The 19,341-nt window shown below is 34.6% G+C and overlaps 2 protein-coding genes and 1 pseudogene across 4 annotated transcripts; all 3 read left to right on the forward strand.

The window, feature by feature from the left end:
• The first annotated feature begins 1,518 nt into the window (after positions 1–1,518).
• On the forward strand, positions 1,519–5,860 carry LOC7474607 (sec-independent protein translocase protein TATA, chloroplastic). The gene is made up of 2 exons (XM_002319037.4): positions 1,519–2,172; positions 5,578–5,860. Exons 1-2 carry the CDS (start codon positions 1,858–1,860, stop codon positions 5,776–5,778), a joined length of 516 nt encoding a protein of 171 aa, XP_002319073.3. The 5' UTR covers positions 1,519–1,857; the 3' UTR covers positions 5,779–5,860.
• A 5,866-nt stretch (positions 5,861–11,726) lies between these two features.
• Positions 11,727–16,464, forward strand: LOC7487670 (transcription factor UNE12). 3 transcript variants are annotated; one of them, XM_024583666.2, is made up of 7 exons: positions 11,727–12,619; positions 13,167–13,277; positions 14,307–14,423; positions 14,630–14,695; positions 14,980–15,045; positions 15,501–15,578; positions 15,672–16,464. In XM_024583666.2, the coding sequence occupies exons 1-7, from the start codon at positions 12,290–12,292 to the stop codon at positions 15,900–15,902; spliced, it is 999 nt and encodes a 332-aa protein (XP_024439434.1). In that variant the 5' UTR covers positions 11,727–12,289; the 3' UTR covers positions 15,903–16,464. The 3 variants fall into 3 exon arrangements, with proteins under 3 accessions (XP_024439434.1, XP_052302431.1, XP_024439433.1); XM_024583665.2 differs by having other exon boundaries at positions 11,756–12,619; positions 15,666–16,358; XM_052446471.1 differs by having other exon boundaries at positions 11,753–12,619; positions 15,501–16,358.
• A 108-nt stretch (positions 16,465–16,572) lies between these two features.
• On the forward strand, positions 16,573–19,284 carry LOC18104077 (pentatricopeptide repeat-containing protein At3g04750, mitochondrial-like; annotated as a pseudogene).
• The last annotated feature ends 57 nt before the right edge of the window (positions 19,285–19,341 follow it).

Below are 19,341 nucleotides of genomic sequence, written 5' to 3' on the forward strand. Positions count from 1 at the left end.
TGATGAGATTAACTCTTTGCCAATTCAACCGCAGCTGTTACCATGATAAGTGTCTAGATTTTGTGCTCTTCGTAATCATAGGATTAGTTTGAAATATTGCTATTAATTTTGATTGTAATTATCTTTCCGTTACACATATTTGAACTCCTGCAATTAAGGTTCCTAGACTGTATAAATGTTACAATAGATGAATAAGAAATTGTGTGTTGCATTACATAATATTGCAGTGTTAAAGTTTCTATATAGTCATGATGGCCGAGTTGATAAAGTGAATGAAAACATGATGTATGTTTCTTTAAAAAGATTTCTTGTTTGATTTTTTCTGTCGACTAATATTAATAATCAGAATTGCAGGATATAAATCTTTTTTTATAAATATATTTTGGGGTGCATAAACCGGAAAAGAGATAGCATTGGTACCGACCGATCTTTTCTCTCTCTTTTTTTTTTTATTATTATAGTAGTTAGTTGAGTCAATTTGCGTGTATTTTGACTAATCTTATGAGACCTTAAAGTTAAGAACTGGATAAACTTCTAGTGGCCTTTGAAAGGATTTAAACTGATAATCATTGGAAAGCAAACTCGAAACCTAACCAACAATCTACTGCTAGAGAATAATATAAATCATATCTTGATACTTCACTTAACAACTTAAGTTTTTGGATTGAGATGATTATTTGACATTGTATCAAAGCTTTGATGATCAAGCGGTCACGAGTTCAAATCTTACCATTCCTATTTATTTGATAAAAATTAAGCATAATGTAGTATGAGTCTGTACAAGTTTCAAGTTTAAAGAGCTTTCATTTAAGAAAGTGTGTCAAAGAATAATATAAATTATATCTTAAAACTTTATTTAATAGCTTAAATTTTTAAGTTGGAATGATTATTTGACAGCTACCTCTCGTAAAAAATAAAAAAGAAGGTGTGTCAGAGAATAATATAAATTATATTTTAAAATAAATCATCTAATAGGTGGTTCAGTGGTAAGAAGCTTGAGACCAAGGGATTTGCTCTCCCTACGGTCTCAGGTTCGAGTCATGTGGTTGCTAATATTAATGGCCACTGAAGACTTATCTGGTCGTTAATTTTAGGACTCGTAGGAACTAGTTGAAGTGCACGTAAACTGTCTCAGATACCTCATTATAAATAAAAGAAAAAAAAGAAAGAAATATATAGAACGAAGACACGTCCATGCTAAAGTATGACTCATCAAACACCATCATATATGCCCCCTTCTCCTCCCCCTCGCTCCCATCCTTTTTTTCATTTTGTAAAATAATAATTCATTTCACACATTCCTCGTTTTTCTCACAACATTGCATTTATCGTATATGCAATACATCTTCAAGACAAGGTTCAAATAATTGATAGTTAGAATGAAATAATTGCATTTATCACATCAAAATCACATTGCATTTATTTTGTAAAATGATTGATAGTTAGACTGAAATAATCAAATGAGGGATCAAGTGATTCAAATGACCTTAATCATACACTAAAAATTTAGCACAATCTTCAAGACAAGGTTCAAATCTGGAGGCTGTGTTTGTTTACCAAAACAAAACCAAAATACGATGAACTCCTTCAATTTTCCAAACAATTCATTGACAAACAAACAAACTGCAATTATCTAAAAGATACTACTGTAGTAACCAGAATATCTAGCAGCCCTAAAATCCACAAAAACAAAACACCAAAAACACAAGGTAAAAAAAATAATCCAAAAAAACTCAATCCCCACCACCACATCATCATCATCATCATCATCATCATCGTGTTATCATCCCCTTCTCCTCAAACCCAGTAAACCAAAAATCTCCTCAAAACCCACAAGTCCCAGAAAGGCAAATAGAGATGAACATGGAGATCTCATCAGTAACCCTATCTCTTCCAAAGCCCCCACGTTCTCTTCCCTTCTCTTCCTCTAACTCCACCTTCTTTAACACCACTGCTTTCTTCAACAAAACCAAGTCCTGTAACTCTTTGGTTCTTGGCAAAACAACAAGTGGAAGTCAGAGGGCTAAAAAGGGTCTAACTTGCAATGCTTTGTTTGGTCTAGGAGTGCCTGAACTGGTTGTTATTGCTGGAGTGGCTGCTTTGGTTTTTGGGCCCAAGAAATTGCCTGAAGTGGGAAAGAGTATTGGCAAGACTGTCAGAAGCTTCCAACAGGTTAGTGGTTCCTCCTGGCTCTCTTTGGTATTCAAGTAGATGACATAAATTTTTTAGCTTTATTGTTTGTTATGCTCTTTAGGTATCTGGGTAGTGAATATGATTGGAAATTTAATTTGACTGAACCAACTACTAGTTAAGTTTGTGGATTTCATGCTAGACCCAGAATAGAATATGAGGAGAAGAACAGAAAGGGGGGTGAAAGATTGTTACTTGCTTCAATTGTGGTTGATTTGTTTTGGGTGTTTAAAGAAAAAAAATGGGGGACAGAAGTGGTTCAAGGTAGATTCTTGCAACATATGTCTGTTAAGTTGGTTTGGTTTCAGTTAAATCTACTCTCGATATTCCTAATAGATGCACAAGATTGAGCAGGGATTTCTGGATTGTAGATCTTGGTCTTAATGATTGAAAATTAATCTGTGAAGTTATTGATTTTGTTCATACATCTTCTGATCGTAATGGTCCGATCGATTAATTTAGCTTCTACTGATTCTGGTGTTGTTTTATTGGGGGCTATTTGCATGGCAGTCGTTTTTCTCTGGTTCATGTGTATTTCTATAACCATATTGTGCTTGCTCGGATCAATGGACATGATAGCTGACTATCTATTTTCTATTTTGCAATCCCTCTCTTTTTCTGAGACAATGCTTGGAGTATTTCCGTCTTGCTGTTAACATCCATGATTAATAGAAATTTGGTTTATTGGTACTCTTTTTACTCAAGTTTGAAGCCCCCACTACCCTTCATCACTTTTCCACCACCTTTTTCTGTTCTTTTATCAGGTGATCACACCTTCCACTGAATTTATATACTGAGGATGCTTGCATTTCCCCCCTTTTTTTTCAGGTCACAATTTGAACTTAGTAACTAAGATAAGGGTTAGGGCTTAATTATTGAGACTTGGACTATGTAATGTTGATATGTTAACCAAGCTGGCAGGGAAAAGCTTTAAAGCCTAATATGTCGTTGATTTCTGAATCCATGCCTCCTAAGTTTTTCTTTGTAATTGCTTTTTATAGACAACAGAACATAATAGAAATGAATCCTTAAACTCAGTTTTCTGGTTATAACATCTTTAAATAAAACAGTTCCTCTCTATCACCTATTTGATGGATCACCAGCTTGACTTTGCATAAATTCTTCACCTTTTCTAGGCCTCAGAACTCTGTATCCAGTTCTGTGCAAAGAAGTGCAAGGAATGGTTCTTGTGCTGGTCAACTTTAAAGTGAATAAATCTTCCCAAACAAACTGGCATACATGGACAAGGCTGCAAACCAGATAATTTGATGGTGAATATCAATTAATGTTACCCGATCTGTTTTGGGTAGGTTGTGGCCAGTTTGCCTTAGCGATTGCTTTTTGTGATTTTGATGTGAAAAAAGAAATGAAAACAAAAGGCACCTGTGGAGATAAAGTTGGGTAAGAACAATGCTTTGTTAAGATGTGTTGTCGATGACTCAATAGTGCTTTCTTTCCTCAACGCCAAAAAACCATTAAATTTTAGCCTTTGTCAAATCAGGGAAAAACACTGATTTGGGTGTGTGCCCCATCAGTTGCTTTTCATAACCAAGCACTTCTGAAATGTGATTGGGGCAAATGGAGCTCCAATTGCGATAAAAAAAAATCTGTCTTAAACTGTTTGGCTATGCCTACACAGAGTCCTGTCATTCCTGTGTGTGTGTGCACGCACTCATGCGCGTGCATCCCTATAGTTTATCTTTTTAACGGAGCAGGTGTCAGTGAAAGATGGAAACAGATGGAATTTACAGGTTGGTTGAAAAAGAGAGAAAGAGAATAGAAGCTACTGCTTTGAGTTTGTGCAGTACAAATTAAAGACTGGAATTGATAACAAATAAAGGAACTTATTTTGGGACCCTTACAAATGCTGACAATTTCAGATTCAATTTACTTTTAGTTTGCACAAAAGTTTTGAAACAACAGTAGATCTGTCCATTTTACATGTTGTGCACCTGTTTTATGTGCTTTCAAGGAACATTTTGCCTTTAATTAGGACTTGATTAAAGAAGTGACTTTTGTGGAATTGGTCCTTGATGACTTCCATGCTTGCTGTTTGCAAGTACGTTTTCGTTTCTTTATTTCCTAGACGAGTAAATTATACCAGTGGTAACTCTTTAGTATTGATTGGGAAAGGGTTTTTTTTTTTCCCCCTCCTTATCCCAACTGGGTCTATATTGGGGTTGAGAGTAGGCCGAGTCTGAATCTCCTTGACATCTCAAAAGAAAAAGGTTTGTCTCAGGTCTTCTTTTGGGAGCTCTTTGATGTTTATTTTTTTCCCAAAGCTGACTGAAATTCATTGCTAGAAAAACCATGCATCAACTTATTCTTCCCTTCATCAAAATTCTCTGTAACCAGAGAGTTCCTTGTAACTATGTATGGCAGTGTTTTATACTTAAGGCATTTTATAGATAATATCAATGTCTATTTTTCTGAGCAAATGACATTTGAGGACATTTGACGAAACCTGTGTGCTTTTGGATGGCATCATGTTTTGATGATTCTTGCTCTGGTGTTTTTTCAATGTTAGTGACATGACCTTTTCAAACCAAAGAACCCGGCCCCGTTAATTTGTGGTTTCTATTTTCAGGAAGCTGTTTCATGCTTTTGTATGTTTGTTTGCATCGATTCTATTTTGAGGACTCAAACTTCCTTGTGCTTTTCTTTGGATGCTTTTCTGGTTTTACTATAAACGCATGCAAGTCTCAGATGCTCCTTTGTTTTTTTCCTTGAGTGTAAAGGCCATGTCCATCATAGAAAAGTAATGAAATTTTTAGAGTGGTGTTATTAGTGTTGGAATTGGCTGGTCATATTACTTGTGGGCATGCAGAATCCCACTTGATATTGAATCAATATATAGTACACAGATGGATAATCTAATTCTATGGCAAGTTATATGAGGATATTCTGGAAAATAAGTTCACGTGTTGAAATCATCAATCAAGCAGTTCTCTTGTAAAAAACAAGTGCTCTAGGAAAACCAAAATGGTTCCTTTGTTTATCAAATTAAAACATAAAAAGAAATAGCATAATGGACTCACTTTAATAGTTTAAAGAACTGTGATGGACTGATCAATTTTTTAAGGATCTCTATGGACCCTATGCTGAACTTCTGGTAGAGATAAAAATAATACAGATGGGTAAGGAGCCATTAGTAAGGGCTTGAAGAAAAAGTAAACAATAAACTGGATCATTCTGCTGCTTTACTCTAAAGATAATCTGTTCTCTAGTGTTTTCTTTTTTAAAGCTTGCTTCTAAACCAATGTCTATACTCTGAGAATTATCTGGTGTTGTTTCGAAAATTTCTGGCAATGATTTATTCATGTTGCTACTTCTTCTTTGTTCTCTTTTTAGGACATGTAAATTAATATAGTTCGATTAAATTTGCAGGCAGCAAAAGAGTTTGAGTCCGAGCTTAAAAAGGAACCTGAATCTGAACCAGAGACCCCTGGAGAGCAACCTAAAGCAATCATTGAAGAGAAGAAACAAGACGTCGAAGTCTCTAGCTCTAAGGAGAGAGTGTATGAGTTTGTAGACATATGTAGTTGCTACGTTTTCTCTAGCCCTAAGCTGTTGTGTCCTCTTCTTTAGATCAGATTATTCATATTCATTTGCGTTGTAGATGAGTGAGAAACCTTGATCTGGCAAAATAGTAAACCATCATGTTTTTGTATTCTATTTTTCATGATGCCTGATAAAGAAGTTAACAAACTAGGTCAGCTGGCACGTAATCGTTGCAGGCAATGTAACAATTTTTGCATCTGAAGTCTTAGTTGTTGTCGTGTGTTGTGTTTGGTAGTGGAAGTTTTTTAAAATTATTTTTAAAATGAAAATATATAAAAAAAAATAAAATTAAAAAAAAATAAAAATAAAAATAAATTTTTTTTTTAAAGTACTTTGAAAACATAAAAGTAAACATGTTTTACACAATTTTTCCAGAATCAGAGTCCAGTGATGAAGGATGTATTCGATGCCCGTGGCTCAAATTTATTCACATTAACATTGCCAATAACTTGAGCTTTTCCTTCTCCTTTCCCTTCATTATCACTGATTTCGAGCCGGACTTGGCACTTGAAGCTGAGGCCTATTATAATTTATAATTATAATTATAATTATAATTATAATTATAAGGAGCTCTAAAAAACATGGGTTTTTCATTGTAGTAATTCACTGTATTTATAGTTGTTTTTTTTTTTAATTTGATCATCAATCTTTATTTATTTTCAATTACATCTTTTTATACTAAAATTCATAGCTAATTTATAAGAAATTTTTAATGAGGGACAAAATTGAAATAAAGAGGATCGAAGTGTAAAACAAGTGGTTGTATCAAAATTGAAACAAAAGTACATTTTGATCCTTTTTTAAAATGATAACCTTTCGGTCTCTAAATATTTAAAATATTCATTGTGGTGCAAAACTTCATTTTACTTATTTTTTCAATTTTTGGTTTGAGATTGAAGATAGAAAATCACTTGATTCCAATAGTAATAAAGAGAGAAAATGTTATTTGACAATGATTCTAATCATCAAAATAGTCAATTTTGATATCTATGAGTTTCATTTGATAAAACAAATTTCAATAAGGTGTTTTTTTTTTATCTTCAAATTGTCTAAAAACGTAGATCTAACATCGAAAAGTTTTTAGGTTTCAGGTTGAATTTTTTTTTGTCTTTTTTTTGAATTATTTTAAAGAATATATAAGTTTATTTAGGTTTCTAGGATTTTTTTGGATAAGAAAATGGTTAAAAATAGATTTATTGGGCGTTGAACACCCTTGACCAGACTTTTTAGTGACCTTTAGTCATCAAAATATAGGTAGAGCAAGCGATGTGTCACCTTTTATTTTTTAAAAAAATAAGGTGTGGACTTGTCATTTGCCCAACAAAGAAAGGAAAAGTTTATTAGGTCAAGATGTCGTGGGTTGTCTTAGGGAAGCGTGCATGGACCTTTTTTTGAAGGTCCATGCTCTTGCACCTATGCCTTTTCGTTTTTTTTTCTTTTTTGGATTGATTTTTTTTTTAAAAAAGCCAATTTAATCCTTCACAATTGGCTTTTTGTTTAGTAATTTATTTTTGGATTTTTTTTTTCCAATTTGATCATTCACAATTAGATCTTTATTGATTTTCTTACTTATATATTTTTTTTAATTTTATCCTTTAATATTTTATTGATTTTTTATTGGGCAACATAATTTATTTTGGTTTGATATTTGTAGATTTATCGTGATTTCAAATAAACACTCTGATATTTAGTTGATTTTTTATTTTGTGAGAATCTATTTTCCTTATCATATAATTAAATAAAAAAATTATAAAAAAGGTTGTTTATCTCAATTGAGTCCTTGACTCAAGTCATGGATTTGACCAGTTAACTTTAATTGGTTAGGAATCGAGCTTTATAATTTATTTCTCTTGCACAAATAATTCTTGATTTATTTAATTAAATACATGCATAAACTTTTCAATTTATAATTGAGATTTTTTATGTCAGAAAAACACGTAGAAAATGCCAGAATATTCATTTTTTTTGCATTGAAAAAAAAATTGTGACCCACATAGAAGCACATGTCTTATAGCTAGTGAGAAATGTTAGCTTTATGGCTACAATGATGATTTAATTATATTTTGATGATAACATAAACATTGAATATTAATGTTATTAATTAAGTGATATGTTATATGTCAATAATAAAATATTGATTTGATATAATTTTAATGAATGCATGTACATGTTCATGCATATATAAATGCCACACGATAATGACAAAATGATTTAATAAGTCTATGTAAACATATGAATCTTGTTTTAATTAATTAAGTAAGACACAATACATAGATGCCATATATATATATATGGCATGTATAGATCATGTGTTGCACACACCCTTGTGATGATTTAAACAGGTTTACAACATTCAAGAATCATCAAACAAGTAAAGAAAGGATTCACGAAACTCAAGAATAAAAAGTTTGTAAGAATAATGACTACCAACTTTACCTATCAAGATATTGTAATAAAATTTTATTAAATAGCAATCGACTTGGTTAAGACACCTTGTAACATCCACACAACCTAAACAAACCCAAAAGAACCAAAGAAAACCAAGAAAAGACCAAAACATAAAAACAACATGAATTTAGATAGTAGCCAAAACGATCAGATTGTTTCTTAAAACAATCTAGTTGTTTCACAAAATGGCTAATCTATTTCTAAAATTTTTTTAGAAAATCCTGGCATTTTTCGAAACGATCTGACCAATTCTAAAAGGACCTGATCGATTCTTAAATTATCTGACTGATTCTACTCCAACAAGTAAAAACTGTAACTAACAACTAGTTTATATCCTAAGCCTATAAGTAGTCATTCCCTTGTAAAAAACGAGTGTGGAATTCTTTAAGGAAAAAAATTTAAGCATACTTCCTCTCAAAAGTAATCTCTAATACCTTTATTTCATTTATAATCATCTAAAAACAAGATTAAGTGTCAATTATTTTTTTCTAAAAAATTTGTGTCATCCTCCCCATTTCCAAATAAAAACAATTAAGGGATCACTCCCCGAGCCTGGCTTCTTTCCAAAGAGTTACAGGAAAAAAAAAATTATCTGACTGATAGCTATACACGGTTAAACCAAGGAGGAGCACAAATTAAAACATGTTGTTGCTTTCTTTCTTTCTTGGCGATCCATTCACAAGGATTTTTGTTCCACAAAATATATTTATAAAGCAATAGTTCGCATTCCAATCATAAGCCTACCAGAAAATGAGAAGATGTAATTAAAACATTCTTCATCTGAGTCAATAAAAACCTAATCATATCAAGATTTGCTGATAAGCCAACCACCCCGATGACCGAAAGACTTAGTTTTCTAGAGGATAAAAGATGATCATGTCCATTAGGAAAGACAAGTCTATTAAAATACTTACACCTTACAAAGAATCAGGAAAGTCTGATGGCAAAAGTTGGTGAGACTGAAAGTTTTGTCTATTATCATCATAGTGCCATGATTAAAGAAACGAAGATATCAAATTTGTCACACACCACCATTATTGTCACTGCTTGTGTTGGTGGATATGATAGGATAGGATAGGATAGGATAGGGTTATTACATGTGGTAACTCCATTACATTATTATTTAGAAATATCACAGATCAAGCAGCTTTTGATCTTGTTTTTCTTCACCTTCTAACATAAACTTGGGTGTTAGTAGAGTTATATGCTAGATTAACTCAAACCACAGTGGCTAGGGGAAGGCTAGCTTGCATACTGCGACTCCATAATACCTGGTAAAAGGATCCAACTTTTTAGAGGTAGTAGACAGGCACTTTAAAGCAACTTTACTGTTGTTTTTGGTTCAAAAGCTTCAATTTCAAACGAGTCATGCTAACATCACATACAAGAGGACATTACATTATGATCATCTAGTCATTGATTGTCTCAGTCGTTTGTCTACCATCTTCCTTTACAGCACAAGGAATTTAATGACATCTTCGTTTTTTTCTTTCATATTTTATATGTTTTAATATGATACATACCCGGTTTATAATGAACTCCATCCTTTTTATGATTCCAGCTTTAATCATATGCAAATCTCCTTTTATATATGAGCACTCACAACCATAGTTTCCAGAGCTAGTTTAAGGTTTCATCTGAACAAAGGCTCGGATTGTTGGGTTGCTGGGCTAGTTCACCGGATCAAATCCCGTCTCAATTACTTTCTTAACAAAATAACATTATTTTGCTCCTTCTTCTAAATTTCTTTTTAGTGTTGATCCAACTAGGTTTGAATTAATCGAGTTTGACTGAGTTAATTTGCTAAGTTTGATAACATCAATGTATTTTTAGTTCAAATTCAAACACGATTTGAAATGATCAGGTTTTCATTTATGAATTTTCCAAATCAATCAACTAAACCAAACCAAATTTAATAAATATTCTCGCAACTATGATCATCAACCTAATTAATTTTAAGAAATCTTTTGCTGCAGTAATATTTTGAAAAGATGCAAACAAATAATTTCTTTCTCTCTAAGAGACGTTCGAATGAACAACACATCTTTAGGATTGGAAAACTCCAAAACCATTTTTAAGGAATTCGAGAACTTTATAAATAGCATACATGCAAGTATAGAAACTGATGAATCAACTGGGAGATGAAATTGTGGTGGATTAGAATGATTGATTAATTGTGTCATTAGAGAGTGTAAATAAAAAATTAAGCAAGATTGTTTAGTTTAACAAAACAAAACAAAAAAGCTTACTAAAAATAAAAATATTTCAAGAAAAGTATTAGAGTTTATACATGTTACAACTATAAGCATGCGATAACCTTGTGAACATATATATCATGTCAATCATGATATCAAATACTAACATGTATAAAAGTTTCAACAAGCATACTTAGTGTGCATTCAAAGAAACTTAAGAGATTGAAAAAACTATTATACCATGCATACCGAAGAAAATGATTAAACAAAAACAAAAAATTTACTTGTTGAAACACTTTAAAATTGATGAAGTTTCGTTGTTTTTAAGGATAAATCAAGACTTTATTGCTTATCTCTTGGTGTAATGAATGTTTGCAATAAGTTTCTCAAGATTCCAACAACATTGTCTTAGTTTATATGCATTTCTAAATAAGATATCTGAACCAAATATTATATAACTCAAATATCTTTTAAAAAAGTGAACCTAAACTCTATATTTGGAAGGAAAATCAAAGCATAAAAAAGAAGAAGAAGAAAAGCACTAAAAATGAGATGAGAAAGAATATATAAAAATTTGAAAAATATTGTCACAAACTCTTCATTCACCTCTTTTTATAGTGAATTTTGAAAGCTCAAAGGTTAGAGAACTAATTCAAAATTAATTTCCATCATTATTAATACTTGATTAGATATCATAAATCAATAATTAAATATAAACATAATAGCCATAAATATAAATTTTTTGAGCCGCAAAAACTATTCAGATTTGTATAAGATACTTTTGGAATAGACTATTAACATTCACAAGAAATAATTCTTCATGGAACAGATCAAATTCAAATTTTAGCTAGTAAAAAATAATTTTCTGTAACCCAAAATATTATTTTACTATAAACTCATGCTTAAGCCCAACCCTTATATTGAGTTTAAGCTTAAAACTCATTTTGCATATAATTTCTATTCTCTAAAAATTTGAGTGTTTTTTTTTTACTCAAATCTAACTTTTTAACTTTTTATTTTATAAATACCAATAAAATTTTGATTCTTTTTTATATAGAATAAAAGCTTTTGGAAAGTTTTATTAAAAGATGTGAATCAAGGTTTGTATATATTAATTTTACTAATTTATTTAAATTATATTAATATTTTATATTAAAAGGCATACATTTAAAGATTAAATTCAAATAAATTTTCAACCTAAAAAATAAATATACTCGATTTTGTTCTCATATGCACATTAATCATATTTTTTAATCAAATTTCGTAAAGAGAAATGAAAATATAATAATCACAGCCTTTCTGAGCACGTAGAGCCAGCAGGCGGTGACCAGCAATAGTTAGGGCAGGGCAGAACGCAGACATAAAAAACAATTCGAACTTTAGCCATTTCCTCAAGGTCTCACTCATCCTTTGAAAGCCAGGGAGGTCACACACAGCACTAACCACAAGTCAGACCCCATAAGCAAACGAAAACCAGCTCAAGAAAACACTGAATATGATATTCTTCTTAATTTCTCCTCTCCATCTCTTTTACTGAACAAAATATGTCAAGATAATAGTAACAGGCTAACAGCCATACCCATTAATCCCATCTTGGAATCCACAGCTCACTTTCCGGGTTATTGGGCTCCGGATCTGCCACCCAATTCACCAACACAGCACTCTTTTTCTCGGGTTTCCCATAAACATCCCCCATATATTCCCTTTGATCGTCTCGATCTCTATGCATTCTCTCTCTCTTTCTCGAAGAACCAACACAAAACAAAGTACAGATATAAGTCTTTTTGCTAAGTTTTATTAGTAGTACTGCTTATACATACCAAGCTAAACAAAGTCTTCTTGCACATATATATTTATTGATAGTAGTAGTATTTTGGTGTCATATATTTGCATGCATGGCAGGAAATCCTCCACCTGAAGGGTTGGGAGATGATTTCCTCGAGCAGATCTTGGCAGCGCAGCCACCTGGTTACGGTGGTGGTGGGGAGGTTATGGGGTCCACTAGCCTGCCCATGATGGGGCTGCAGTTAGGGTCTTGTGCTGGTAATGTTGGATTACTGAGGAGTAATGCTAATAATAACATGGGAATGATGCCTTTAGGGCTGAACTTGGAGCATCATGGGTTTTTAAGGCAACAGCAAGATGATAGTGGTAGTTCCTTAGATACCAACAACAGCAATAATATCAATAACACTCCTCCTTCTATAAAATCTGCTCGAATCTTGGTAAGCTCTATCTTTTTTTCCTCTCTAATTGCTACTGTTATTCTGTTTTTTTTGTCTAAATCCTCTTGTTAATGCTAACTTATTATTTACTCTTTTTTTTTCTTTGTCTATCTTGGTGGTTTTCTAAGTGGACTTGTCTGCTTGTTTGCTTGTACTTTTGAGTTGGTTTTGGTATCTGTTTTTTTGCATTTGTCTTGTCATTTTTCTGGATTTTGTTTTGGTAAGAATAAAGATAACTGTCGCGCGCGCATATATATATATATGGGATGTGTCAGTTTTGGATTTCTTTGAGTGCATAACATGATGATACTAATAGGTTATTTTGTTTTCCGGTTCAGGAAACATTTTGATTTCTTGCTAAGCTAGTTTGGAAAAACACTGATATAGTTTACTGTGTTTCTCTTCTCTCATTAGATAAAAAACTTGATAATATTACCAACCCATCAAAATTTGGAAAATGGAAACCGGAGACTATGAGGCTCATGACTTTGCTAATGGTAAATTTGGTCCAAAGGCTTGATTTGTAACTATGTAATTGTGGTGGCAGGGGAGAGATTCGGTGCACATGACAAGCTTGTTTCCAACATTTGGACATCTGCAGATTCATTCATCAATCCGGCCTACACCACCTCCTCCTGGACCACCTCAAATTCACCAGGTAAGAAACATGAGTGTTTGGACTAAAACACCTTGCTATTCACCTACATCTGGACAGCTTTTGTTATTCAACCATGTAAAATCTGGACATCTCAGATAGAACTACGTACCTTCTTCATTTTCTCCTTTCTATTTAAATTTGAGACTGAGAAGTACTGCCCTTTTTGATTGGGATAATAATTGTTTTTGGTTGTTAAATTCTTGGTTACTAAAAAATTATATTCAAGACTGGATGGCGTTTCATTTAATTGTTGGACAATATCATTAGGATGTGATTTTTTTCTTCAAGTGTTCAGAATCTTGTGCTTTTAGGAGAAAGTATCACTGCACTAAATGCTTATTGGTACAATAGTACCTAGCTAGTTGTTTTTTCATCATTTCTAGCGGTAGTCTTTGTCAATATTCAGTGGAAAGATGAGTGTCAGCATGCGCTTGTATAATTGCAGTACTCCTTAGGTAACTTGTGAATGCGTTTCTCTTTTCTTGTTGAGTCTCACCAATAAAAAGAAGAGTACTCCCTCTCAGGAATTAATTGATCCTGGTCAAATGTTCATTATTTCTCAAATTTTCATGCTTCGGCATTTTCTGGGGTCAAAATTAAAAATTCGCTGAATTTCTTATTCGACCCAACTTTCCATTGTCAGCCTTAGTTGAATCGGTTTAATTAATTTGTGCAAGAACATGTCTTGAAAAGTGTTGTGCAACCGTGAATGTGCAGCTAATTAATTTGTACTGATTCTAGCTGAAATCCCTAGACCTGGGAAAAGAATAGTTTGAGAGGCCTTGAAGTTCTAGTAATTATGCATGCATTAAAAATGATCAAACCCCAGAGAGAAATATCACATTGTGAATTAGTAGCTGCATGTATCACTTGCAAAGGCAGTCAATGCTGACAGATTTATCGTTTTGCCTGCCTTCTCTTTAAGGAGTACTATATGTTTTACTTGATGGATAATTTTTTCCTTCTTAAACCCCCATCATTGCATTGCATCTAAACATTTACCATCTGTTGTTTAAACTTTTTGCACAGATTAATAGCCATCCAAACCCAGGAGCAGTTTCAGCTGTACCACAACCGCCTGGCATACGGCCAAGGGTGCGAGCAAGACGGGGCCAAGCCACGGATCCACACAGTATTGCTGAGAGGGTATAAACTTGATCTCTATTTGCTCGATATTTCTGTTTATGGAATCTGTATATGAATATTCGTGTGGTTTCTTGGAAAATGTCTCCATATTTAAGTTGCAGAACAAGTAATTCGTTATGCTTAATTTTTTTTCAACATTTCTATAGCTGTTTCTGTATTGGTATAGATCTTTAACCAGTTTTTGATCATATGTTTTCTGGATGCAGCTGCGAAGAGTAAGAATCACGGAGAGGGTGAAGGCGTTGCAAGAATTGGTTCCCACTTGCAACAAGGTTTGCATATACTCGGTGCATTTACACACAGTCAACTGGAGTTCTTCCTGTTCCTCTCCATAAATTTCCAATTATTGAATCTGCAACCAATTAATTCTGGTTCTGCATGTATCTATTGTTGAATCCTTTTATTCTTAACTCATGAAATTAATAGTTCGAATTGCAATGTCGACAACATCAAGGAGTCGGTTTCTTTCCGAAACCACAAGATTAATTTCACCTTAGCAGATCTTTTTGTAGTTCCTAATTTTATTCTATGCTAACATATTCCAAATTCCATGCAGACAGATAGGGCAGCCATGCTTGATGAAATTGTGGACTATGTGAAGTTTCTAAGACTCCAAATCAAGGTATTAGAATCAGAAGGCGCCTTTGCTATCCTAACAGATTTATAATCTAGAGGAGATTGATTATATTCCTATATTATTCAAAATTATCTTTCTGGTATGCATTATTAAAGCATTAACAGGCTCTCACCTTGCTATCCAGAAGGCGACTCTGATTCCAATAAGTCTATAAATTTTCTCAGGAGTTCTTCATATCATGGTGGGGCCATAACCTTTTGACTATCCTAGACATAGTTGAAGACCTTTAAATATTTGTTTAAATGAATTAGTTAAGATGTCGAGCCTGAAGTGGAACTGCCTTTCGTCGGCATCTGCACGCTTGCAATTAAATCATCATTGAATACATGAACTAGAAAGGGACATGAACTGTACTACTGGCATTTCTGTCCTCATTTTTCTTGCACTATTTTTCTTGACCTCCATAATAATACTTCGATTTCATTTGCATGCTCAATCAGGTTCTGAGCATGAGCAGACTAGGTGCAGCAGGCGCTGTGGCTCAGCTTGTAGCCGATGTACCATTGTCATCAGTTCAGGTAGTAGAGTTAGAAGAAATGTTAATTAACACTTCTTTTCTTAAACTTTTTTTTTTATCATATCTATTAAGTTATGGTTTTGATGAGATTAAGGGAGAGGGCAATGAAGGAGGAGCCAATCAGCAATCTTGGGAAAATTGGTCAAATGATGACACTGAACAAGAAGTAGCTAAGTTAATGGAAGAAGACGTTGGAGCTGCCATGCAATTCCTTCAGTCGAAGGCACTCTGCATCATGCCCATATCACTTGCTTCAGCAATCTTCCGAGCACGCCCACCTAACGCATCAACACTCATCAACACCGAATCGAACACCCCTTCATAAACCTAAGCAAGAAAGTGCATACTTCGTGTGCTCGTCGATCATTCCAGCAGGCATCTGGGTCCCAAATCTTGTTCTTGTCCCATTTTTACATCGACAGTCAGTTCAAGTGTCAACTTCCACTAGTCGACCTTACTGAAAGAAAGAAAAAAATAATTAATTCAGAGAAATTGTACTTCTTTTTTCCTGTTTCGTCAACCTCACGGGCACTTGATGTATTATAGCCATGGTTAAGTCAAGGCAGAAACTTTCAAAACCTCCATTAATGTGCTAGTATTATCTATGGTGGGCCGGGGTTAGTGGAAAATGACCAAAATATTAGTGGTAAGAACTCTCTTTTCTTTCTCTTTGCATAGTGGGATGTAGGGTCTTTCAAAAGAGATTGATGGGCATGTGTATTATGTATTTGGAGAAATTTGTATGCAAGTTGAAATAGATAATAGTAGGTTGTCTTCTAAAGTTCTGTAAGAAGCTTCTTTTTGGCAAAAATAATTGCCCGCCTTAGATTGTTTATAGGGTGATTTTGTTTTCTTCTGAAAAAGTAAATAGAGCCCCTTTTCCATCCTCTCTTAAAATTAAAATAAAAAATGGTGCCCCTTTTGCAAATTCTTGCTTCAATGATTATTGAAGGAAGAGTTGTTGGAGAGAGACATGATCTCATATAGTTTTTTCCCTTCTTTCTTTTTCCATTGAGGGAATTTTATGGGCCAACTCATAGAGCTTGGAGCTTGCACCACTCACCAGATGCAAGCTCTCCCTGAAAACTGGGTTCCACAGTAAATGGTTCAAGTCAGCCAGTTATTCAGACGCTCCTGACTGCCCTTGATCTTTTGATCTCCAAAGGTATCCTCACCTCTGGCTTGCCCATGTTCTGGATGTTGCATCAGTGTTGCTTAAGACCTTGGAAGGTATGGAAAACAAATAGCACCAAGCTAATAATATGCTCTAGGCTAATAGCCTAAACAATCAAAGAAAAGCAAAGACATGATAAATCCTGTTGGATATGTTTTCCTGCGTTAAGAAGTGGGAAGAAATTGTCAGACAACTCTCAGTTTTGGGCTCAACTGTGCGGCAACGGAAGGGTGTTTGTTTTTTATTCGGAAATAAATTAAAATAATATATTTTTTATTTTTTAAAATTTATTTTTAATATTAATATACCAAACGGTTTGATTGTCTTAGATGTAGTAAGGTTTAGGTTAGATTAAGATTAGTCCAAGGCTGTCCAACTCACCTTTTCTCCTCTGGCTTTCCTTTCTTCCCACATTCTGTTGGGCTAGATTAGGGAGGGTTTGGTTGGGCTGGTTGACCATATTTTGTTTTTTTTCTTGGGCCCCATCATGAAGCAAGTGTACTTGGAGAATGGACTGATGAGGCTTGCACATCAGGTATTTGAAGAGATGCCCAGTCCAGATGTTGTTTCTTTTAAGATTACAATCGTTGGTTATGCTAAGAAAGGGTTTGGTTTGGAAGCAATGCGATTGTTTCATGAAATGGTGGGTTTAGGCCTTGAACCTGATGAGTTTACTATGTTGGGTTTGCTTGTTTTTTGTGGGCAATTAGGAGATGTGAAGTTTGGTAGGGCTGTTCATGGGTGGATGGAAAGGAGGATGTCTACTATGTCGTCGGATTTGATCCTGGGTTATGCTCTTATGGATATTTATGTCAAGTGCCAGGAGTTGGAGCTTGCTTCGAGAACATTTGGTGCATTAAAGAAGAAGGATGTTGTTTCCTGGAACATGATAATTGCAGGGTGTGCTGAGGTGGGGGAGTTGGAGCAGGCGTGGATGTTTTTTGATCAAATGCCTTGTAGGGATATTGTGTCTTGGAACTCTTTGATTACTGGATATGCCTGCAGGGGTGGTTTTTCAATGGTAAAGGGTTTAATCATAGACTTGGTGATGGAGAGTGTTATACCCGACACTGTCTCCATGATTAGCTTAGTCTCTGCCGCAGCAGAAACGGGAGCTCTGGATCAAGGGAGGTGGGCACGCGGGTGAGTAATTAGACGCTTTCTTGGGTTCAGCATTGATTGACATGTATCGCAAGCGTGGAGTATTGAAAGGGCTTTTTTTGGTTTTCAAGGAAGTTAATAAAAAGGATGCCCTGTATGGACAACAATGATAACAGGATTTGCTTTCCATGGTTATGGAAGCAAGGTTTTGCAACTATGGAAGATGCAGGAAGATGCAAGTCCAGACAACGTGACTTTTGTTTCTGTTCTTTCAGCTTGTAGCCATAGTGGACTTGCAGATCAAGGGATTAAAACTTTCAGTTCTGTGAAAGACCATGGCATTGAACCAGTAGTCGAGCACTATGGATGTTTGGTAGATCTTTTAGCACGACCAGGGAGGTTGTCTGAGGAAAAAGATATCATTAATCAGATGCTCATGAAACCAAGTCGTTCCATCTGGGGGGGAATACTAAATGCTTGCCAAGTTCAAGAGGATGTGGAAACGGCGGAGATAGCTTCCAGGGAGTCGCTAAATTTAGACCCTGAGGAAGAAGGTGGATACACGTTGCTGTCTAACATAAATGCAGCTAGTGGAAGGTGAAGCTACTCCAAAAAGATTAGGGAGACCATGGAGAATAGAGGAGTGAAGAAGACTGCTGGACACAGTAGTGTGGTTGTGGATGGAGTCATCCACAATTTTTTATCTCCTCGGACAAGTGCCATCCAGGATGGGTGGACATCAGGCCAATTTTGAACTGTCTGAAAAATGAGATGAAGCTAGGGGATGATTTTACACAAGTACTGGACACGTGTTGATAGAGGTTTGATTGTTTAACCTTCTTCTTCAATAACACGAGATGCAGAGATATTTCATCTGTTGTCTGCCGGCTGCTGCATTGGCGTGTCATTCCAAACATGCAGACAATATTCTTTTCCTGCGATGCTCATTCAAATTAAGAGGGCTGATGGAGCGCACGATGAGGCTGTGGTTTACAAACAGCAAGATTAGGATACCAGTCTGGAAGATAGGGGCCAGATCCATCTGTACCTGAACACGAAGTATATTGCTGCACAAGGGTTCTTAAGAATTAGCTAAATCGGTGACCAGATGAAAATGAGGCTTCCATTTTAAGCATCTCAGTGAATCTAGATGGATGGAAAAGAGGAAAATGATGGTCATCCTCGGATTAAAGACAGCGTCTTAATGCTCACAAAAGCTTTGATATTTTGAACCAGATGGGAGTGCTGATCTAATGCAGGCACCGTTGCAATTCCTTGGACCTAAAATGGATAGGAAGCTTTCTTTTACATTATATGAGGAATATCACAGCATGACAGCTTCATGTTAAGACATTTGATTTTTCGAAAGAAAATTGAATGGTGTGATTTTTATCAATACATTAATGGATCGGCTTAAGCACAATCATCAAAATCAACAACTCTGGATGGAGAAATGGAACACCAGAGGAAGGAAAAGGAATCCAAGCTC

The sequence above is a fragment of the Populus trichocarpa genome, chromosome 13, assembly GCF_000002775.5.
Source record: "Populus trichocarpa isolate Nisqually-1 chromosome 13, P.trichocarpa_v4.1, whole genome shotgun sequence".
NCBI classification, from domain to species: Eukaryota; Viridiplantae; Streptophyta; class Magnoliopsida; order Malpighiales; family Salicaceae; genus Populus; species Populus trichocarpa.

Bases quoted from the DNA above. Each gene is read 5' to 3' on its own strand.
- LOC7474607 (XM_002319037.4), top strand. From the start codon at position 1,858: ATGAACATGGAGATCTCATCAGTAACCCTATCTCTTCCAAAGCCCCCA. The intron at 2,173-5,577 runs GTTAGTGGTTCC...TTAAATTTGCAG, and splicing joins CTGTCAGAAGCTTCCAACAG to GCAGCAAAAGAGTTTGAGTC.
- LOC7487670 (XM_052446471.1), top strand. From the start codon at position 12,290: ATGGCAGGAAATCCTCCACCTGAAGGGTTGGGAGATGATTTCCTCGAG. The intron at 14,424-14,629 runs GTATAAACTTGA...TTCTGGATGCAG, and splicing joins CACACAGTATTGCTGAGAGG to CTGCGAAGAGTAAGAATCAC. The intron at 14,696-14,979 runs GTTTGCATATAC...AATTCCATGCAG, and splicing joins TGGTTCCCACTTGCAACAAG to ACAGATAGGGCAGCCATGCT.